Raw genomic sequence first — 23,006 nt, forward strand, 5'->3', positions numbered from 1 at the left:
GGGTTTTGGTTGATGTTCTATGTTTTCTATTTCTATGTGGGTTTTCTAGTTTTTTATGTCTATGTTCGTTTTGTCAATGACCTCCAATCAGAGGCAACTGTTTGTTGTGTTCTCTGATTGGAGGTCATATTTAAGTGTGTTTGTTTTCACTTGTTTTTGTGGGTGGTTGTTTCCTCATATAGTCTGAGCACCTTATACGGGACTGTTTTTCGTCGTTTGTTTTGTATGAGTATTCTTTTCCCTTCTAAATATAAAGAAGATGAGCACCTTAACCGCTGCATATTGGTCCGATGATTTCTCCTCCTCAGACGACGAACTTTGTGACAAAACCACCCACCATAAGAGGACCAAGCAGCGGAGGAAGGAGCAACAGAGGAGCTATTTAGAGTCGTGGACATGGGAAGAAATAATGGATGGAAAAGGACCATGGCACCAGGTTGGGGAGTACCGGCGCCCAAAGGAGGAGCTGGAGGCAGCAAAGGCTGAGCGTCGGAGGTACGAGGCATTATATCCTCCATTTCAGAAGGTGAGGAGGCAGCCCCAAAAATTTGTTTTGGGGGGGCACACGGGAAGTTGGAGTAAGTCAGGCAATAGGCCTGAACCAACTCCTCGTGCTTATTATGGGGAGCGTTTGGCGGTGAGAGCACCGTGCTATGCGGAAGTGCGCACGGTCTCGCCCATCCGCACGCACAGTCCGGTACGGATGATACCAGCCCCCCATAAGTGCCGTGCTAGAGTGGGAATCCAGCCAGGGAGAAGTGCGCCGGCACAACACATCTGGCCACCAGTGCGTCTCCTAGGCCCAGGCTACCCTGCGCCTGCTCTATGCACGGCAACCATCATGCCACAGCAGAGCCCAGTTCGCCCTGTGCCAGCACTCCGCCCGTGCAGGGCTACAGTTACTATCCAGCCAGAACAGGTTGTGCAGGCTGTGCACTCCAGACCTCCAGTGCATATTCATGGCCCAGTGTATCCAGTTCCTGCTCCTCGCACTAGCCCTGTGGTGCGTGTTACGGTTCTGACACCTCCAAAGCCAGCCCCACGCACCAGGCCTTTAGTGCGCCTGCCTCCGGCGACAGTTCCCCATCCAGAGCTTCCGACGACAGTTCCCCGTCCAGAGCTTCCGGCGACAATTCCCCGTCCAAAGCTTCCGGCGACAGTTCCCCGGCCAGAGCTTCCGGCGACAGTGCCCCGTCCAGAGCTTCCGGTGACAGTGCCCCGTCTAGAGCTTCCGGCGACAGTTCCCCGTCCAGTGCTTCCGGCAACGTCCTACAGTCTGGAGCCGACAGAGACGGCCCACAGTCCGGAGCCGGCAGAGACGGCACACAGTCCGGAGCCGGCAGAGACCGCCCACAGTCCGGAGCCGGCAGAGACCGCCCACAGTCCGGAGCCTGCAGAGACGGCCCACAGTCCGGAGCCTGCAGAGACGCTCCTCATCCCTGAGTCTCCAGAGACGCTCCTCATCCCTGAGTCTCCAGAGACGCTCCTCATCCCTGAGTCTCCAGAGACGCTCCTCATCCCTGAGTCTCCAGAGACGCTCCTCATCCCTGAGTCTCCAGAGATGCTCCTCATCCCAGAGTCTCCAGAGACGCTCCTCATCCCAGAGTCTCCAGAGACGCTCCTCATCCCAGAGTCTTCAGAGGCGCTCCTCATCCCAGAGTCTCCAGAGACGCTCCTCAGCTCTGAGTCTCCAGAGACGCTCCTCAGCCCTGAATCTCCAGAGACGCTCCTCAGCCCTGAGTCTCCAGAGACGCTCCTCAGCCCTGATACTCCAGAGACGCGCCTCAGCCCGAGGTCTCCAGACACGCGCCTCAGCCCGAGGTCTCCAGCGACGCGCCTCAGCCCGAGGTCTCCAGCGACGCGCCTCAGCCCGAGGTATCCAGCGTCGCGCCTCAGCCCGAGGTCTCCAGCGACGAGCCTCAGCCCGAGGTCTCCAGCGACGAGCCTCAGCCCGAGGTCTCCAGCGACACGCCTCAGCCCGAGGTCTCCAGCGACACGCCTCAGCCCGAGGTCTCCAGCGACACACCTCAGCCCGAGCTCTCCAGCGACGCACCTTAGCCCAGAGCCTTCAGCAGTGGTCTACAGCCATGAGCCTTCAAAGGGGGTGGGCAGGTTAGGATGGGGACTAAAGCCAGAGCCTGAGCCACCTCCGTAGTTGGAGGATTGGGGGGGGGGGGTGTAGCACGGGAGCCGTCGGTGACGGTAGCCACCCTCCCTTCAAGTTTGGGGTTATTTTTGTGGGGTGTTTGTGTTTCGGTGCAGACCCCCTTTGGGAGGGGGGGGGGGGGGGGGGGGTACTGTCACGTCCTGACCAGTAAAAGGGGTTGTTTGTTATTGTAGTTTGGTCAGGGCGTAGCAGGGGGTGTTTGTTTAGTGTGTTTCGGGGTTTTTGGTTGATGTTCTATGTTTTCTATTTCTATGTGGGTTTTCTAGTTTTTTTATGTCTATGTTAGTTTTGTCAATGACCTCCAATCAGAGGCAGCTGTTTGTTGTTTTCTCTGATTGGAGGCCATATTTAAGTGTGTTTGTTTTCACTTGTTTTTCTGGGTGGTTGTTTCCTCGTATAGTCTGAGCACCTTACAGGACTGTTTTTCGTCATTTGTTTTGTATGAGTATTCTTTTCCCTTCTAAATAAAAAGAAGATGAGCACCTTAACCTCTGCATATTGGTCCGATGATTTCTCCTCCTCAGACGACGAACTTTGTGTCATTCCATTGACTTTTTCCACATTTTGTTACATTACAGCCTTATTCTAAAATTGATAAAATTGTTTTATTTTTACTTATCAATCTACACACAATACCCCATAATGACAAAGCAAAAACAGGCTTGTAGAAAATGTAGCAAATTTCTCACAAAAAAAACAGACTGAAATATCATATTTACATAAGTATTCACATATTTTATCCAGTACTTTGTTGAAGCACCTTTGGCAGCGATTACAGCCTTGAGTGTTCTTTGGTATGATGCTACTTCTCTGCAGATCCTCTCAAGCTCTGTCAAGTTGGATGGGGAGCGTTGCTGCACAGCTATTTTCAGGTCTCTCCAGAGATGTTCGATCGGGTTCAAGTCTGGGCTCTGTCTGGGCCACTCATGGACATTCAGAGACTTCCCCGTAGCCACTCCTGCGTTGCCTAGGCTGTGTGCTTAGGGTAGTTGTCTTATTGGAAGGTGAACCTATGCCCCAGTCTGAGGTCCTGAATGCTCTGGAGCAGGTTTTCATCAATGATCTCTCTGTACTTTGCTCCATTCATCAAATCAAATGAAAGTTAATTTGTCACGTGCACCGAATACAACAGGTGTAGACCTTATAGTGAGATACTTACTTACAGGCTCTAACCAATAGTGCAAAAAAGGTGTTAGGTGAACAATAAAGAAAAGAAATAAAACAACAGTAAAAAGACAGGCTATATACAGTAGCGAGGCTATAAAAGTAGCGAGGCAACATACAGACACCGGTTAGTCAGGCTAATTGAGGTAGTATGTACATGTAGATATGGTTAAAGTGACTATGCATATACGATGAACAGAGAGTAGCAGTAGCGTAAAAGAGGGGTTGGTGGGTGATGGGCCACAATGCAGATAGCCCGGTTAGCCAATGTGCGGGAGCACTGGTTGGTCGGCCCAATTGAGGTAGTATGTACATGAATGTATAGTTAAAGAGACTATGCATATATGATAAACAGAGAGTAGCAGCAGCGTAAAAAGAGGGTTGGGGGGGGGGGGGGGGGGGTTGGGGGGCACACAATGCAAATAGTCCGGGTAGCCATTTGATTACCTGTTCAGGAGTCTTATGGCTTGGGGGTAAAAACTGTTGAGAAGCTTTTTGTCCTAGACTTGGCACTCCGGTACCGTTTGCCATGCGGTAGTAGAGAGAACAGTCTATGACTAGGGTGGCTGGGGTCTTTGACAATTTTTAGGGCCTTCCTCTGACACCGCCTGGTGTAGAGAGGTCCTGGATGGCAGGCAGCTTAGCCCCAGTGATGTACTGGGCCATACGCACTACCCTCTGTAGTGCCTTGCGGTCAGAGGCCGAGCAATTGCCGTACCAGGCAGTGATGCAACCAGTCAGGATGCTCTCGATGTTGCAGCTGTAGAACTTTATGAGAATCTCAGGACCCATGGCAAATCTTTTTAGTTTTCTAAGGGGGAATAGGCTTTGTCGTGCCCTCTTCACGACTGTCTTGGTGTGTTTGGACCATTCTAGTTTGTTGTTGATGTGGACACCGAGGAACTTGAAGCTCTCAACCTGCTCCACTACAGCCCTGTCGATGAGAATGGGGGCGTGCTCGGTCCTCCTTTTCCTGTAGTCCACAATCATCTCCTTGGTCTTGGCTACGGGATCGTTGTCTGTGATCAGGCCTACCACTGTTGTGACGTCTCCAAACTTAATGATGGTGTTGGAGTCGTGCCTGGCCATGCAGTCGTGGGTGAACAGGGAGTACAGGAGGGGACTGAGCACGCACCCCTGTGGAGCTCCAGTGTTGAGGATCAGCATGGCAGATGTGTTGCTACCTACCCTCACCACCTGGGTGCGGCCTGTCAGGAAGTCCAAGATCTAGTTGCAGAGGGAGGTGTTTAGTCCCAGGATCCTTAGCTTAGTGATGAGCTTTGAGGGTACTATGGTGTTGAACGCTGAGCTGTAGTCAATGAATAGCATTCTAACCTAAGTTTTCCTTTTGTCCAGGTGGGAAAGGGCAGTGTGGAGTGCAATAGAGATTGCATCATCTGTGGATCTGTTTGGGCGGTATGCAAATTGGAGTGGGTCTAGGGTTTCATCTTTCCCTTGATCCTGACTAGTCTCCCAGTCCCTGACGCTGAAAAACATCCCCACAACATGATGCTGCCACCACCATACTTCACCGTAGGGATGGTGCCATGTTTCACCTCGGCAAGACGGAGCTGCTCTTCCTCCCGGGGAAGGACTGCCCGTTCCATGATCTCGCCATCACGGTTGACAACTCCCTTGTGTCCTCCTCCCAGAGTGCTAAGAACCTTGGCGTGATCCTGGACAACACCCTGTCGTTCTCCACTAACATCAAGGCGGTGACCCGATCCTGTAGGTTCATGCTCTACAACATTCGCAGAGTACGACCCTGCCTCACACAGGAAGCGGCGCAGGTCCTAATCCAGGCACTTGTCATCTCCCGTCTGGATTACTGCAACTCGCTGTTGGCTGGGCTCCCTGCCTGTGCCATTAAACCCCTACAACTCATCCAGAACGCCGCAGCCCGTCTGGTGTTCAACCTTCCCAAGTTCTCTCACGTCACCCCGCTCCTCCGCTCTCTCCACTGGCTTCCAGTTGAAGCTCGCATCCGCTACAAGACCATGGTGATTGCCTACGGAGCTGTGAAGGGAACGGCACCTCCATACCTTCAGGCTCTGATCAGGCCCTACACCCAAACAAGGGCACTGCGTTCATCCACCTCTGGCCTGCTGGCCCCCCTACCTCTGAGGAAGCACAGTTCCAACCCAGCCCAATCAGAACTGTTCGCTGCTCTGGCACCCCAATGGTGGAACAAGCTCCCTCACGACGCCAGGACAGCGGAGTCAATCACCACCTTCCGGAGACACCTGAAACCCCACCTCTTTAAGGAATACCTAGGATAGGATAAAGTAATCCTTCTAACCCCCCCCCCCCCCCTTAAAAGATTTAGATGCACTATTGTAAAGTGGTTGTTCCACTGGATATCATAAGGTGAATGCACCAATTTGTAAGTCGCTCTGGATAACAGCGTCTGCTAAATGACTTAAATGTAAATGTAAATGTTTCCTCCAGACATGATGCTTGACATTCAGGCCAAATAGTTCAATCTTGGTTTCATCAGACCAGAAAATCTTGTTTCTCATGGTCTGAGAGTCCTTTAGGGACCTTTTGGCAAACTTCAAGTGGGCTGTCATGTGCCTTTTACTGAGGAGTGGTTTCCGTCTGGCTACTCTACCATAAAGACCTGATTAGTGGAGTGCTACAGAGATGTTGTCCTTCTGAAAGGTTCTCCCATCTCCACAGAGGAACTCTGGAGCTCTGTCAGAGTGACCATCGGGTTCTTGGTCACCTCACTGACCAAGGCCCTTCTCCCCCGATTGCTCAGTTTGGCCAGGCAGCCAGCTCTAGGAAGAGTCTTGGTGGTTCCAAAGTCCTCCATTTAAGAATTATGAAAGCCACTATGTTCTTGAGGACCTTCAATGCTGTGCCTCGACACAATCCTGTCTCAGAGTTCTACAGACAATTCCACCTCATGACTTGGTTTTTGCTCTGACATGTACTGTCAACTGTGGGACCTTATAGACAGGTGTGTACTTTTCCAAATCTTGTCCAATCAATGGAATTTACCACAGGTGGACTCCAATCATGTTGTAGAATCATCTCATGGATGATCAATGGAAACAGGATGCACCTGAGCTCAATTCCGAGTCTCATATCAAAGGGTCTGAACTGTTATGTAAATATGTTTTTTTATTACATTTCTTTTTTTTACAAACATTTCTATAAACCTGTTTTTGCTTTGCCATTATGGGGTGTGTAGATTGATGAGTAAAACAAATATTTTTTATCAATTTTAGAATAAGGCTGTAACGTAACAAAATGTGGAAAAACTGAAGGGGTCTGAATACTTTCGGAATGCACTGAATGTGTATATGTGTATGTGTACAGTATGTGTGTTATTACCATTCTGGGGATCAAGGCACCTGTAGCATGACTGTGGGAATCCTTTAGCCTCTTTGGGACACAAGGAATGGACAGCTGACCTGAAGGAAACAGACACACACACACTGTCAGTTTGTCTGGTTCACCAGCCCTGGTTCACCTACCTCTCACATCACTCAGCCAAGGAGGGTTGAAAACATGTGTTATCTAATATATAGGAGTATTACAATTAACACAGTGATTTGATAAGTAAAAAGATAAGATGAAATTAAAATGATAAAAAAACGTCACCGCTCCCAATAACTGTTCTTTCAGTCTACGCCAGGGATAGGCAACCCTGTTCCTGGAGTGCCGCAAGTACGATTTTGTTCCAACTAGGCACCACACCTAATTCAGTGATTGCCTGAATCGAATACACCTGGTCTTCCAGGTTAGTTAAACCAAAAACATGAAGTGCCTGTGGCACTCGAGAACCAGTGTTGCCTACCCCTGTTCTATGCTGTAAAAAGTAATACAACAGTAAATAAGTAATGAAGACGTCCCAATTTTTTTATCCTATAAACCGTTTCTAAATTAACACAATTTCCTTAATTTGTCTCAACATAGATCATTTCGATGAGATAACTGTGAGTGTCATTTTTACATCCTTGTTATTTAACAATATTGTAATACAACAAAAAATTTGCCAATTAAAACAGAAATGCATTTTGATATTAAACAGTTACTGTGTTCACTTTTCATTGATTTAGGCGTCAAGAAATAGCTTTAAATCAAATAAAATCAAATGTTATTTGTCGCATGCGCCGAATACAATAAGTGTAGACTTTACCATTAAATGCTTGCTTATGAGTACTTGTCCAACAATGCAGTTAAAAAGTAAGAACATTTATGAATAGATAAAAAATAAAATTGTAACACAATAAAATAAGGAGGCTATATACAGGAGTACCGGTACTGAGTCAGTGTACTGGGGTACGAGGTAGTTGGGGTGATTGATTGAGGTAAATTGAATGTTGAATTTAAAGTACATCGAGGGTTGAATTATTAGGGCCCTATAAAAAACAACCACATTGGATTTTGTATGTCCACAGCAATATTTTAAACCACATCAGGAGACCACTTTTGAGGTCTGGGATTATTTTTTATTTATTTTTGTCTGTAGTCACCCCAGCCAGATACTATTGTTTCATTAGCAACGTTTCTGTAGCGCTCATGTGATTGCAGAGTGGACACTGGGTTGATGCAAATAATCATAATATCATTCTGCCAGGCACTACCTACTTGTAGTTAACATTTAATTGAGAAGACAGTTGTCATTACACTAGAATCATTGTTAATGGCTACACAGTGGTAGACAAACGCGCACTCACTCTTCAGGATGTTGAAGGAAAATACGAATCACTGATGCATAATGTTCAGGTATTATGAAAATCTTGGGCAATTTAATGAATTTTCTAACAAGTTCAATGCATTTAGTAGTTTTCCTACTAAGTTCAATACATTTTGGAATATTGTTGAATTCTGTTTTAATGTCTGGATTCCGTGATTCTATACGCGTTCATGGCAACGCAGATTTTATAGGGCCCTATATTATGGAGGAACATGTGGTTGGGACATTTCATTCCAAGAGTGAATTAAATTACAAACAGGAAAGTGTATTTATGAGGAAATGATCACTGTTGACCACATCACTGAAACACCACTGAGAGCATGGTTCGATTCCGGCTCACTTCTATTTCAGCACACACTCTCTTATCTATACTATCTGATTTGGACTGCCGTTAACCTCTATTGAAGCGACACAAAGTAACAACTTCTTTTCAATTCAGTTTGCACATTATTATCCATCCCTGGATATTTTGGTTCTTGTCCTTCCATAAAAAGTATTTTTGAAGCAATTTGGAGCAACCCACATACACACACATTTGTGGAATGTCATACAGTATACTTGTATAATACTCCTATACTTCTCACTGTAATGCCATGGGAACCGTAGCATGCAAAATCAACAGGCATAGTTCCACCACGACGAAGGCCTCTGCGGTCCCACGTCTCTGTTCACACCACTTAACAAACGTACTAAACATGGAACCACTTGGACTGTTTGGGGAAGAAAATATGTGGCACTCCCTGGGGTATTACAAGTAGAGAAGGAGATTCTTTCCTATTTAAAAATATTTGCAAAAATTGTCAAAAGGTAACATATTTTACAGGGTATGTGGTACAGATAATCCTAAGTGAACGGCACATCTTCTGAAATTGTGGAAAATAATTGTCAACCACAATAATCTGTGAATTACAGAATGCAGGGAATCAAATGTATTAACAGATATATCCAAGCAAAAATAAGATACAATATACATGATACACAACTCAGGACCAGTAGTTTTAGACTATGCTTTTGTCAGTGTTTTTTATCATGTACTCCAAAGTTTTCATAGATAGCTTATTCTAGTGTGTTTTGTGTAAACTGAGATGTCAAAAGGTTGTCTGCAACTAAAAAAGTTTTATCTCGGACTCAAATGTCTGACTAATCAATTCTAAACTGACCAATCAGAATGGACCAGACCAAACACAAGGGATGACCCAATGGTGGTCATTGGAGCCAATCAGAGCATGGACAGCTGAAACAGTAATGCACACACTGAGTGTACAAAACATGACATAGACTGACCAGGTGAATCCAGGAGAAAGCTATGATCCCTGACTCTGTTACAGAAGAGTGTAAATGCTTTTTTTTAGGCTGGATCATGTTGTTGACTTGTATTGTATTGTTGTATGTTTTAATTATGTAATGTAATGATTGTTGCTGCCTTCTAGGCCAGGTCTCCCTTGAAAAAGAGACTCTGGGTCTCAAAGGGTTTTCCTGGTTAAATAAATAAATGATTGATGTCACCTGTAAAATACACTTCAATCAGTGTAGATGAAGGGGAGGAGACAGGTTAAAGAAGGATTTATAAGCCTTTAGTCATGGATTGTGTATGTGTGCCATTCAGAAGGTGAATGGGCAAGACAAAATATTTAAGTGCCTTTAAAGTGGTATGGTATTAGGTGCCAAACGCACCAGTTTGAGTGTGTCAAGAACTGCAATGTTGCTGGGTTTTTCACGCTCAACAGTTTCCCGTGTGTATCAACAATGGTCCACCAGCCAAAGGACATCCAGCCAACTTGAAACACCTGTGGGATGCATTAGATTCAACATGGGCCAGCATCCCTGTGGAACACTTTCGACACATTGTAGAGTCCATGCCCTGACAAATTAAGACTGTTCTGAGGGCAGAAGGGGGTGCAACTCAATATTAGGAAGGTGTTCCTAATATCAGGATACTGTAATATGCAATGCCTAATAAACTATGTAATGGGGCAAAGTAATCATTAATTATTTCCTAAATTAAACACACACACACACACAGACACACAGACACACACACGAGGCTGTCAGCTCCGAATGACTAATTATGCTCTTATAATAATGGAGAAAATTTTGATATTCAGAAGCCCATATGAGCCCAAAAGTCCATCATCACATATAATTGTATGCTGTCTTAAGCAAACCCCCAAAAAAGCCTTTAAATAGGAATATTATAACTGCAACTGAGACTGCATCTGATACAGTAAATGTAACACATTATTCTTGCAAAGTAATCACACTTCCACACACACACACCTACACCCACGCACACTCACGGCCTGTCAACTCCTCTCCTCTCTCATAGTTGTCATGGTCTCAAAGTGGCCCTGCGTCAGTAATAGTAGGTGAGCTGGCTTCCACCAGAATTAATTTAGCGTGTTGCGCTCAAATCGCTCCCCATCAGAAATATCTTAATCTGTCTCTGTCTCATCTACACGGAGAGAGTGTGGGGGGGGGGGGGGGATGAAGTCCACATGAGAAAGGTCAGTGGATTTAAGGGGTTCATCATTCTAAGGTGTCAGACCTCTTTAGAGGAGGGGAGGATGGGATGAAGAAGGGGGGATAGGGAAGGGGGATATTCTCTCTTACCCTTTGCTTGGGGAGGGATCAGTCAGTACTTAAAGAGAGTTTAGCTGGTGTCCAACAACAACCATAGCAATCAGTGAGAATGTCTGAGTTTCACTATGTTGTGTCTTTTGTTTTATCTTAATTGTGGTATTGCTCCTAAACACACAAGCACACACACACTGCACTATTCAGCCTTAGAACTGCCGCCTGGGATCTGCTAACATAACAGTGAGCTGGATGTAATGCTGGGAGCTAAGAAACAGCACACACACGCACGCACGAACAAACACAAACACCATCTCACACATACTGTACACACACACACACACACACACACACACACAGACAGACAGACAGACAGACAGACAGACAGACAGACAGACAGACAGACAGACAGACAGACAGACAGACAGACAGACAGACAGACAGACAGACAGACAGACAGACAGACAGACAGACAGACAGACAGACAGACAGACAGACAGACAGACAGACAGACAGACAGACAGACAGACAGACAGACAGACAGACAGGTACGCACACACACAGGCAGCCGTCTGGCCGAGGTAAACAGATTTTAATAGCATCAAACCAGGTTTGGTTTGTTTTGGACCATCTGTCAGTTCCATTGTGTTTCTGTGTGTCTCTTTAGAGCCCGTGGTTGACAGCTGATATATGTACGATACAAAGTGCCTGGTCGGGCCCCGGAGACCTGCTCTGCAGTTTCTCGCTGCCTTTTTTCTTCTTCTTCTTCTCCTCTTCCCTCCATCCTGTTTCTCTCTCTTTTTCATCCTTTTCTTTAAATTTTTTTTCTTCTCTCGGTGCACGGAATATTCCGTCAGATCATAGCACGGTCGCCAGCATCCTCAGTGGCATGTATCCAGCCTGCTCTGGCGATTTGCATCAAAGGGTGGAACTGGGGACCATTTTCTATTTGAAAGGTTAGCAAAACTGTGCCAGAGTATGTTGAAGGCGGTGAGGAGCAGCGGCAGAAGCGCATCGGCTGACTGGAGAGGCCTTTGGACGCGAGTGTGTGTGTATGCGTGAAGAGGAGGCGAACATAAAGGCATAACCATCCTGGGAGAGAGATGCTGGAAAAGGCTAACCGTTCGCTTACGGCTGATGTTAGCGCCTGTTAAACGGTGGGAGTCTTCAGAGGTCGTCGACAATGTTTGGCATGATACCATCAACAAATACACCAATGACTCTTCTCAAGGGATGTAAGAGCAGTAATACTCAAAATTGCCTAATATTTAAACAAACCCTGAACATCCATTGTAGGCTAGTATCCATATATTTAAATAGCTATTTTACGGACACAATTTTTCTATAAATACTTTTTTTAATCAACTATCTTTGTCATTTGGCAGTCAGAATTCACAGTTACTTTAAGAAAAAAGGCTGATTCACTGAGGAAAAAGCTGAAATGAAAGTGTAAAGTTAGAGGTGAAAACGCAGGTTTTCAGGGTCCTCTCTCCTGGTCTCCCCGCTCCTCTTCCAGTCATCATGTGAGAGAAGCCAGGCGTGGGAGGATAATCACACCCTAATAAGAAGGAATATTAAAAACAGCAGTGCACACACACACCGGATCCCTTTTCCTCTCTCTTTCTCTCTCTCTCCCTCTTTCCCACCATCCCAGAAAAATGTTTGCACATGGCCACACAAGATTTCAATAATTTCATAATATATCAATTAACAGGTTGAAAGAAAGGGAGCCTTTTGGGGGTTTGCGTTCGTACATTTGATGTTTGGTTTGGAGTCACCCTGTGAAGGTCTGTATGTAGAGTTGCCTGAGGCCAGCCCCGAGTCCTGGCTGGGTCCAAAGCTCTGGGCCGTGATGGCAGTGCGAGCAGTCTGAAAAATGAAGGAATCCTTCTGTAGAACGGAGCTTACGTTTCACCAGAAAAACTAACACTGCATGTTTGAGTATCATCAGACCTTTCGCACTTTGGGGGAGATTCAGAAACACACCACTGATAGCTTTCGTGCTGCTTGCAGCTGTGTTGGGGCATTTAGCGCCATCACTCAGACATGGAAACCCAAAGTGAGAGATACTGGATACTGCAGGGCTGACTAATGCTGATCCTAGAACAGTTTGTAGGTGTGTAGGATTGACGGTTGTATGTTATTAAGGCACCTGCTGGTTGAGTTGGTTTTGGATATGCTTCTGGTTTGGTTCTATCTGTTGTCTGGCAGATTAAGGTGTTAGCGCTGTTTCCTCTCCTCTTCTCCTTCCTTCTCCTCTTCCCTCCCTCTTTTCTCTCATCTTCCGTCCTTCCATCCTCTCACCCCTCTCCCTTGCTCCTCCCCTCTCTGTTCCTTTTCTCTTCTCTTCTTTCCTGATATCTTCTCCTCTGAGCTGTGGAGGCCTGTGTGTGTGCAATCGTGTGCACGCTGGGCTGGGGTGTGGCGAGACAAGTGTGTGTGTGAACAAGGGGGCCCTGTGTCTCCTAATGATCTCCCACACCTGCGCATCTGCTACCATTTTTAATTAACACTCCAAGGAGGTTTGTCAGGAGTAATCAAAAACATTGTCACTGATGGCAATGCAATTGCAGCGATGCAATGGCGGCAAAAACTCTATACACATCATAAACCACCAGGAACGGGTTGTTCCAACTTAAACAGACCAATTAATTGCCTCATTTTCATAAACAATAGAAAGAAGAAAAAACTGAGAAAATACACTTTTTAATGACTTGATACGTGAGGATCGATATGTACCCTGAGAGAAAAAGAGAGACCGATAGACTTGCTTTGGCAATGTAATCATGTGTTGTTGTTTTTTATGCCAATAAAGCCCATTGAATTGAATTGAGAGAGAGAGCGAGAGAGCGAAAAAAGAGAGGTGGCTTTTATGAAACAGAAGCAACATGTGGTGTGGAGGAGTGCTCCCAGAGAGTTCTTTCCCAGTCCCAGTCATCTCTTTACATGCATGCCCCTGTTATGTTCTTCAATACAGCAGCAGCAACTTGGGCTTGGCTGATCTTCCTTTTTCATTTCACTAGGAGCAGGGGGAGCGGCAATAGGAGAGCAGGCAATAGGTTTAGCAGCCGAGGCGAGGCGACTCTGATTTACGACGGGAGGGTGACCTCTGGGGCCGTAACACAGTGATGGGTGAGTGGCTCTCAACGGTAAGCTACTGGCACTTGACAAAGTGCCTGAAGCAGAATGAATTTACTTCTCTTTTCCTCAATCATCAACAGCCACTGCCCTGACCCCCATCCTGACTGCTATAACAAGATCTCCCATCTCGGGAGGCTGAAAAATTTACTGTCACATCTACTTTTCAATGAGCTCAAGTGAGCACTTCTTTCACCTTCAGTGGAGCAGGTGCCTGGTAACCTGGTCGGCTGGCAGGCACGCACAAACACAATCCCCACCATCCAATATACACACACACACCTTAACACTCTAGCAGTTTTTTTTTAATCCACTGTATTTACCAGACCTATCGGTGTTTGCCTTCATCAACTTGATGACAGTGCCTGGAGGCGAGTTAAATGTAATAATCCCAATTTTTTATATGCCGCCGATTAATCTCCAACGCACATTGAAATGTACCCTTCCCCTCTTCTAGTCAGTGACCATACTGGGCTTGGAAATCGCAAGCTACTCTATGGTGGAATGTATTAGGCCTACATCTCAACCAGCACAAATATTAATTCATCTAATGTGATTTGACTGATGTTTTCTGTTGTGTAGTGTTTCCTTATTATCACCATTGGTATAATATCTTGACAAACGATAACTCGCGTATTATTCAACCAGTCAATCTTTTTCGCCCCACACAGTTTAGGACAATATTATCACAGGGTGACAATAAAAGTCTCAAACACATTACAACGAACACATAAAACATTCGTAATTTCTCAAAATGGGGGTTTCAGAATTTCGCTGCTCTCTGGCGAGTACATTGGGTCGTTGTCGGTTGCCACGTTGTCAGGCGAGACACAGTGTATTATAATTGAAAATAAAGAAACCATTAAAAGGCATTCAATAAGCTACTGTGAAATTGATCAGTCAATAAAAGCTGTTCCCCAGGGGAAAGTGGCCATGCATGGAGAAGGAGGAGGCTCTCGCCTCAGGCAGGATGGAGAGGGAGATAGGGGGGAGAGGACGGGGATGGGGAAGAGAAGGAGACGGGAGGAAAGACAGAGGGGAAGAGAGAGATAGTGAGGAAGGGAGAGAGAGAGATATAGATAGAGGAAGAAGGAGAGATGGTGTGAGCCTGATGCAGCAGTAACCATATAGGCTCTGAGAGACACAAGACCGTGTAACACAATGATTCATAACAGTGCACTATCATTAGTACCAGCTCATCACAGTACTCTAAAATATACAATACCCTACAACACACCAAGCAGTATAACAATCAGAAAATGTAATGCATCACATTTTCAACACCACTAAGCCTGGACCAGGAAATGAAGCTTCAGAAGGAAACTCCGTTTGGTTCAAATATCCTGGTCTTGCTCTACATAATCTAAGAGGCATGGTAGATAACAAAAAGTAGCAAAAAATACTTTGAAACATACAAGAACTGCAATGCTGCTGGGTTTTTCACGCTCAACAGTTTCCCATGTGCATCAAGAAAGGGCATCCAACCAACTTGACACAACCGTGGGAAGCATTGGAATCAACACAGGCCAGCATCCCTAGTGGAACGCTTTCAACATCTTGTAGAGTCCATGCCCCAACGAAGTGAGGCTGTTCTGAGGGTGAAAGGGGGGGGGTGCAACTCAATATTAGGGAGGTGTTCTTAATGTTTTGTACACTCAGTGTATATAAAATAATGCTTTTTTATTTTTTGGGGGGGTGCAAGAACGCACAGGATTTATTGTTCGATAGTTTTATAAGGATTTTTTTATATTTTCATAAAAAAGGGACAAAAAAAATAAAAATAACAAAAAGTCCCAACCGCTGCTTCTTTAACTTTCAATTCTCCTAAGCATCCGTGCTTCACAGCCCCTGGCTATTGCCTTTCTCAATCTGTCCCTGGAGAAGCAGGAGTTATGGTCCCTGTCGATTGAGGAGAAAGGGATGTTATTCCCCTGTCACCCTCAGTCGCTCCGCCATCCTCCCTGTCCTGATCTACGGTCCTGCTGCCCGGGGAAGAAGTGTCTTGATGTGCCATTGGTTTAGAGTGCTGTCACCTTGCCTCTATGCTATACCTGCCCCCCCCCCCCCACCCCCCACCCCTCCATCTCCCAGGGGCCTGTACAAGCAGCGGTGCGGGCGGGACGTGAGAGGTCACCCCCAGGGGAGTGGTAAGGGAGCGGGGGACAACACGGGTCCCTGAGCAACGCCCTTGATTGGGAGCAAAAACAAGGTTGAAGATGAGGGAGACCTGGAGGTTTTTGCCTCTGTTGAGCCTACAACTATTGTGCCTATGAACCAGAGTTATACTTTTAGCACTGACGCAGAGTGCCCTAGTAGGAAGTCCACTGTGGTCGGCTCATCCTGCACTATCAGCTCAAACATAAATAACATGAGCATGTCTAATTCTGATAAGACTCCCAGTGAAGCAATAAAAACAATCAAGCATCCAATAAGTGCTAAAAAAATATCCCACACTAACATATGTAGCCTAAGAAACTAGGTTAATGAAATCAATAACTTGACAGATGACATTCATGTTCTGACTATCTCTGAAACTCACTTAGATAATACCTTTGATGATACAGTGGTAGCAATACATGCTTATAACATCTACAAAAAAGACAGAAATGTCAATGTGGGTGGTGTTGCGGTGTATATTCAGAACCACATTCCTGTAAAGCGTATAGATGATCTCATGTTAAATACTGTGGAAGTAATATGGCTACAGGTTCATCTGCCTCACTTAAAGCCCATTATTGTGGGAAGCCGCTATAGACCACCAAGTGCTAACAGTCAGTATCTGGATAACATGTGTGAAATGCTTGATAATGTACGTGATATCAACAGAGATGTACAGTTGAAGTCGGAAGTTTACATACACCTTAGCCAAATACATTTAAACTCAGTTTTTCACAATTCCTGACATTTATTGCTAGTAAAAATTCCGTGTATTAGGTCAGTTAGGAACACCACTTTATTTAAGGTTGTGAAATGTCAGAATAATAGTAGAGAGAATTATTTATTTCAGCTTTTATCACATTCCCAGTTGGTTAGAAGTGTACATACACTCAATTAGTATTTGGTAGCATTGCCTTTAAATTGTTTAAATTTTGGTCAAACATTTCGGGTAGTCTTCCACAAGCTTCCCACAATAAGTTGGGTGAATTTTGGCCCATTCCTCCTGACAGAGTTGGTGTAACTGAGTCAGGTTTGTAGGCCTCCCTGCTCGGACACGCTTTTTCAGTTCTGCCCACAAATGTTCTATAGGATTGAGGTCAGGGCTTTGTGATGGCCACTCCAATACCTTGACTTTGTTGTCCTTAAGACATTTTGCCACAACTTTGGAAGTATGCTTGGGGTCATTGTCCATTTGGAAGACCCATTTGCGACCATGCTTTAAATTCCAGACTGATGTCTTGAGATGTTGCTTCAATATATCCACATAATTGTCCTTCCTCATGATGCCATCTATTTTGTGAAGTGCACCAGTCCCTCCTGCAGCAAAGCACCCCCCCAGCATGATGCTGCCACCCCCATGCTTCACGGTTGGGATGGTGTTCTTCGGGTTGCAAGCCTCCCCCTTTTCCCTCCAAACATAACGATGGTGATTATGGCCAAACAGTTCTATTTTTGTTTCATTATACGAGAGGACATTTATCCAAAAAGTATGATCTTTGTCCCCATATGCAGTTGCAAAACATAGTCTGGCTTTTTTATGGCGGTTTTGGAGCAGTGGCTTCTTCCTTGCTGAGCAGCCTTTCAGGGTATGTCGATATAGGACTCGTTTTGCTGTGGATATAGATACTTTTGTACCTGTTTCCTCCAGCATCTTCACAAGGTCCTTTGCTCTTGTCCTGGGATTGAGTTGCACTTTTCACACCAAAGTCAATTAGCCTATCAGAAGCTTCGAAAGCCATGACATAATTTTCTGGAATTTTCCAAGCTGTTTAAAGGCACAGTCAACTTAGTGTATGTAAACTTCTGACCCACTGGAATTGTGATACAGTGAATTATAAGTGAAATAATCTGTCTGTAAACAAATGTTGGAAAAATGACTTGTGTCATGCACAAAGTAGATGTCCTAACCAACTTTGCCAAAACTATAGTTTGTTAACAAGAAATTTGTGGAGTGGTTGAAAAATGAGTTTTAATGACTCCAACCTAAGTGTATGTAAACTTTCGACTTCAACTGTATATTTTCTGTGTGATTTCAATATTGACTGGCTTTTATCAAGCTGCCCACTCAACAAAAAGCTTCAAACTGTAACCAGTGTCAGTCAACCTACAATGGTAGTTACAAACAGCACAGCAATGAAATCATCAACATGTATTTATCACATCTTTACTAAAGCTGCAGAAATGAGCTTTAAAGCAGTATCCAAATCCTATGGATGTAGTGATCATAATATAGTAGCCATATCTAGGAAAAACAAAGTTCCTAAGGCTTGGCCTAACATAATGTATAAGAGATCATACAATAAGTTTTGTAGTAATTCTTCTGTTGATGATTTAAATAATATTTGCAGGTCTGTATGTGTGTAATGAGGAGCAACTACAGTAGCTGCTGCACTTGACACAACCGATTCAAAAACATACTGCAAATTGAGAAATCATGTGACTAATCTGAATAAAAAGAAGATGAAACTATACTATGAAACAAAGATTAATTATATAAAGAATAATAGTAAAAAGCTTTGGAGCACCTTAAATGAAATTTTGGGCAAAAAGGCAATACTCATTCATTGAATCAGATGGCTCATTCAGCGCAAAACCCACTGATGTTGCCATCTACTTTAATGATTTTTTTCATTGTCAAGATTAGCAAACATGCCAGCAACAAACGCTGACACTACACATCCAAGTACAGTATAACTGAACAAATTATGAAAGACAAGCATCGTAATTTTGAAATCCGTAAAGTGAGTGTGGAAGAGGTGAAAAAAGTATTGTTGTCTATCAACAATGATAAGCCACCAGGTTCTGACAACTTGGATGGAAAATGACTGAGGATAATAGCGGACGATATTGCCACTCCTATTTGGCATATCTTCAATCAAAGCCTACTAGAAAGTGTGTGCCCTCAGGCCTGGAGCGAAGCAAAAGTAATTCCGCTACGCAAGAATAGTAAAGCCCCTTTACTGGCTCAAATAGCTAACCAATCAGCCTGTTACCAACCCTTACTAAACTTTTGAAAAAAAAAAGTAGCTATTTTACAGTAAACAAATTGACAACAGACTTTCAGCACGCTTATAGGCAAGGACATTCAACAAGCACAGCACTTACACAAAAGACTGATGATGGGCTGATGATAAAAAGATTGTGGGGGCTGTTTTGTTAGACTTCAGGATGGCTTTTGACATTATCGATCATAGTCTGCTTCTGGGAAAAGAAACGTGTTATGGCTTCACACCCCCTGCTATATTGTGGATAAAGAGTTACCTGTCCAACAGAACACAGAGGGTGTTCTTTAATGTAAGCCTCTCCAACATAATCCAGGTAAAATCAGGAATTTCACTTCTTTAGGTCGAGGTTGCCTAGCTAGAGCGACATCTTGAGAAACAACTGGTCTGGTTGTAGTGGTGTATGTACAGTATACTCTTCTAAAGTACATTTTTTTTAGAGTGCATAATCTACAAGACAGGTACAATGTCTCGACATTGATTGTTAATGTACTGTATTTCAACAAAGTATTAAAGTTTATACCACAGCCAAGGGGTGTTGTTTGGCACAATAGGTTAGTGGAGGCAGTTGTACCTTTAACTTATGGGCTAACAACAACCACATCAAATCTGCTTTGAGGAAGCCAAAGCCACACTGCACCTTGTGCCACCAATGACATCAATCAACACCAAAACGCCCTACAGGATCTATAGTAAATTGTAGCATCCATCCTTCTTTTGATAAACAACCATGTTAAAGGGATAGTTCACCCAAATTACAAAGTGACACATTTGAAGACAGTGGCCAGGTACACAAAACCAAAGTATGGATTGCTGACATCTTACTGCATAGGCTGCTAACAGAGTACAGAAACCAATATGTCATTGTGTAATTTGGGTGAAATATACCTTTTAGGCCACTTACGGCGAACCCTCCAGAGCCTGGGCCAAATCCACAGTTAGTCTGGGTCTCACTGGATGACGGAAGAAATGAATAAATAGATAAACAGATGAATAGCAAAGAGAAGGAATGGGAGTCTATGCTGGTTGGCCATCCATCATATATCCCATTACCACACAGTGGGAGCAGTATGTATTATGGAGTCAGCCTCCTAAGAAGATACAAATTCAACTTTTCCCTCCAATTTGTTATAGCTTTCAACTCGCCGTTGTTGTTTCTTTGAATTATGAATAGATTTCTGTCCCCGACTTTGCTCAAGCAAGCCGTATGCGAAACGAGTAGGAAAACACATTTGGAACCCGGCACGCTTTGAAACAGTCGAGTGCATATGCATAAACATTCACACTTAAAGCGCCCTAAGAGCGACAACACGCGTTCAATATTTCAGCTTTTCCTTTGTTCATTGGCTGTGTGTCTGATAAATATGAAGTGCCGGAGCATGAGCGCAAGAACATGCGGGTGCCAGAGTTAAAGTTCACCTCAGAATGAATTACAGATTTCACATAATACGGCCCCAAGCAAAAAGGAAATTAAGAATATGGAATTCCTAAATTGACATCTCAAAACGTAATTTCTTCCCCCAAACTGGTTTTCGTGTAAACATATGACTCTAGGCCAGAGATCCTGCATGTGCCATTCAGAGATAAGAGGGAGCGGAGAAGGGAGTGAGAAGAGACAGAGAGAGGAAAAGATGGGAGAGATAGAGAGACAAGAGAGAGATGAGAGAGAGAAAGCGAAACATAGAAGAGAGAGAGATGTAGAAAGACAGAGTGAGAAGAAGGAAGGAATGTAAATACACAGCAAACCAATAGCACATTTTGGCCCCAGCAGTTTGTTTGGGTATTTAGACTGTAGGCTACAATCAAGTCCTCAAAGCCTCAGTCCAAATGACAAGGCCCTGATACAGCGGCACAGATCCACTAAACAAAGGCTGAGCAAGCTAAAGCTCAAAGCATACAACCTTCAAGGTCACCCCCAGTTATTTGTCAATCATTGTGGATGGGAGAAAAATGAATAAAGATGCATAAATGGCTTGAATAAAGAGAGGGCAGGAGGAAAGAAGGAAAGGAAGAGAGAAAGGGAAGTGATTTTTGCATTGGCTGAACTTCTGGGGCCTGTTTTGTTTGACCAGATGTAGAATTAGTACACATCACTTTGCATCAGCGAGACGTTGACCATAAGCCACCATGGAGAGTACACCTCCCTCTCGCCGCACCAGGGTTTGCTGGTGTCTGTAATTCTGCTAGTGCAATTATCGATGTGATGCCAATCCCCAATGTAACAACTCATTCCTTAAGAAAATAGGAGCATATACCTGGATAGATGTGCCCAGCTGTTTTTCCAACTGGAATCAGTAATTGAAAACATAGCATTTCTGTTTTTACACGGATAAACACGGAAAAGCGTCAATGACGTTTGAAGTTATCGTCTTTCAAGAGCTACAGTATAAATCAAATTAGTAAAACCTGACTAATAAAAATTGGTAGTACACTTCAATACACTCTCTTATTTCTGTGATAGGGTGACAAACTAACCTTGCTGGAACACAGCAGACGAAACAGAAAACAGGCTAAACCAATACGGCGGATTAAGAATCACGATGCTATGTTATGGCTAGCTGGAAACGATAACTTTACCCCGTTACTGCCGCTATTCAATCAAAACCGGTATATGGAAATTCCCACAGTGAGGCAGAAAAACAGCGAGAGAGCGCTCTGGTGTTCCTTTTAGCTTCACAACATCAATATTGTGCTAATGATCACACAAACAGAAATGTTCCGGATACCTCCACATGCAGCTTTTGTTTGAACAAGGTGAACGAGGACTAAAAAGGTGTACTTCAGATGAGTTTGAAGGAGAGAAGGTGATGCTGTCATTGTCTCTGGGGCGTTTTGGGAGGCCCCAGATCCTGTGGCGTGTCAATGAATCAGGCTAAACGTGTGTGACAAGCAGCGGGCCAGGAGGGAGGGAATGAAAGAGGGATGGAGGAGGAGAAGTCATCCCCCCATCCCCATGCACCACATTGGTGTTGGTGGGGAGCTCTGGGGGTAATCTGCGGCTGCATGCAATAGAGAGACGAGCCCCTTTATTTAGACGCAATGGTAGGCCCCTAATTGCAGCTGATGCTGAGAAACACATGTTAAGAGGGGGGCGAGTCAGATGTTAGCAGTACAGCCATATGGTTTCTCCTTCACCTACAGGAGATGGGCCTGTACCCAGAGACGACAGACAGCACTAGGGATCAGATCATGGCAGGCTGCGCACTGACAACTTGACTTAGGCTGAGTCCCAAATGGCCCCCTACACCCAATATAGTGTACTACTTTTTACTAGAGTGCTATGTGGATAGAATCCTGGCAGGCTGCGCACTGACAACTTCACTTAAGTTGCATACACAAATGGCACCCTATTCCCTATATAGTGCACTACTTTTGACCAGAGACCTATGGGCCCTGGTTAACAGTATTGCACTATATAGGAAATAGGGGGCCATTAGGGAAGCATACCCTTGACTGACTTTATTTGATTTATTATTGGCCAGGGACAATGCACAAATCTTCAATATTTCTGTAGAAAGGAATTCACTTTTGTTTCGTCACTTTCACAGTTGTTATTTAGGGTTTTTATAGTTGCTCTAAGAAACATTGACTTTCAGTAAGTCCATTAAAATAAGGGGGAGGTGAAACAACAACATTGAGTATTATAAGTAAAACAGCTTTCCAAAACTGTGGTGCACAAATAAAAGGGAACAACAGATGCTAGAGGAGAAAATCTGACCATTAGAACCCTTGTTTATATTGACTTAACACTGTTATTTTAGAAAAACATTTTCTATTAGAACTTATAGAATTATATGATATTCCTACAGTAATATTAAACAAAAAGTTGTGAAAACCCTGAAACAGGTCAACAGTGCCTCTCTGTATGAACATCACACGTGATATTTTTTTTGATTACCTGTTAAACAAAATCTCTTTCTCTGAGCAATTGTATTAGTATACCATAATTGAAAAAAAATTGCATACAATATAACTCAGTATTCGTATTACTTATTTCAAGGATGCCAACAATTTCGTGAGGATAACGACACAGAATTTTTCGAAAATGTTTTATGGGATTGGAGATCACGTTGGGAGGGATCTTAGACTATTCTTT

The 23,006-nt window shown here is 44.3% G+C and overlaps 1 protein-coding gene across 1 annotated transcript in view; it reads right to left on the reverse strand.

The window, feature by feature from the left end:
* LOC106613480 (adhesion G protein-coupled receptor D2) overlaps nt 1-23,006 on the reverse strand; it is a 149,178-nt gene that overhangs the window by 41,492 nt on the left and 84,680 nt on the right. Inside the window, exon 19 of the mRNA XM_014215752.3 lies at nt 6,671-6,750. Within this exon, the coding sequence (XP_014071227.3) occupies nt 6,671-6,750 (80 nt within the window). The remainder of the gene's footprint in view (nt 1-6,670; nt 6,751-23,006) is intronic.

This window comes from Salmo salar, chromosome 10 (genome assembly GCF_965601325.2).
Source record: "Salmo salar chromosome 10, fSalSal1, whole genome shotgun sequence".
In the NCBI taxonomy this organism is placed as follows: Eukaryota; Metazoa; Chordata; class Actinopteri; order Salmoniformes; family Salmonidae; genus Salmo; species Salmo salar.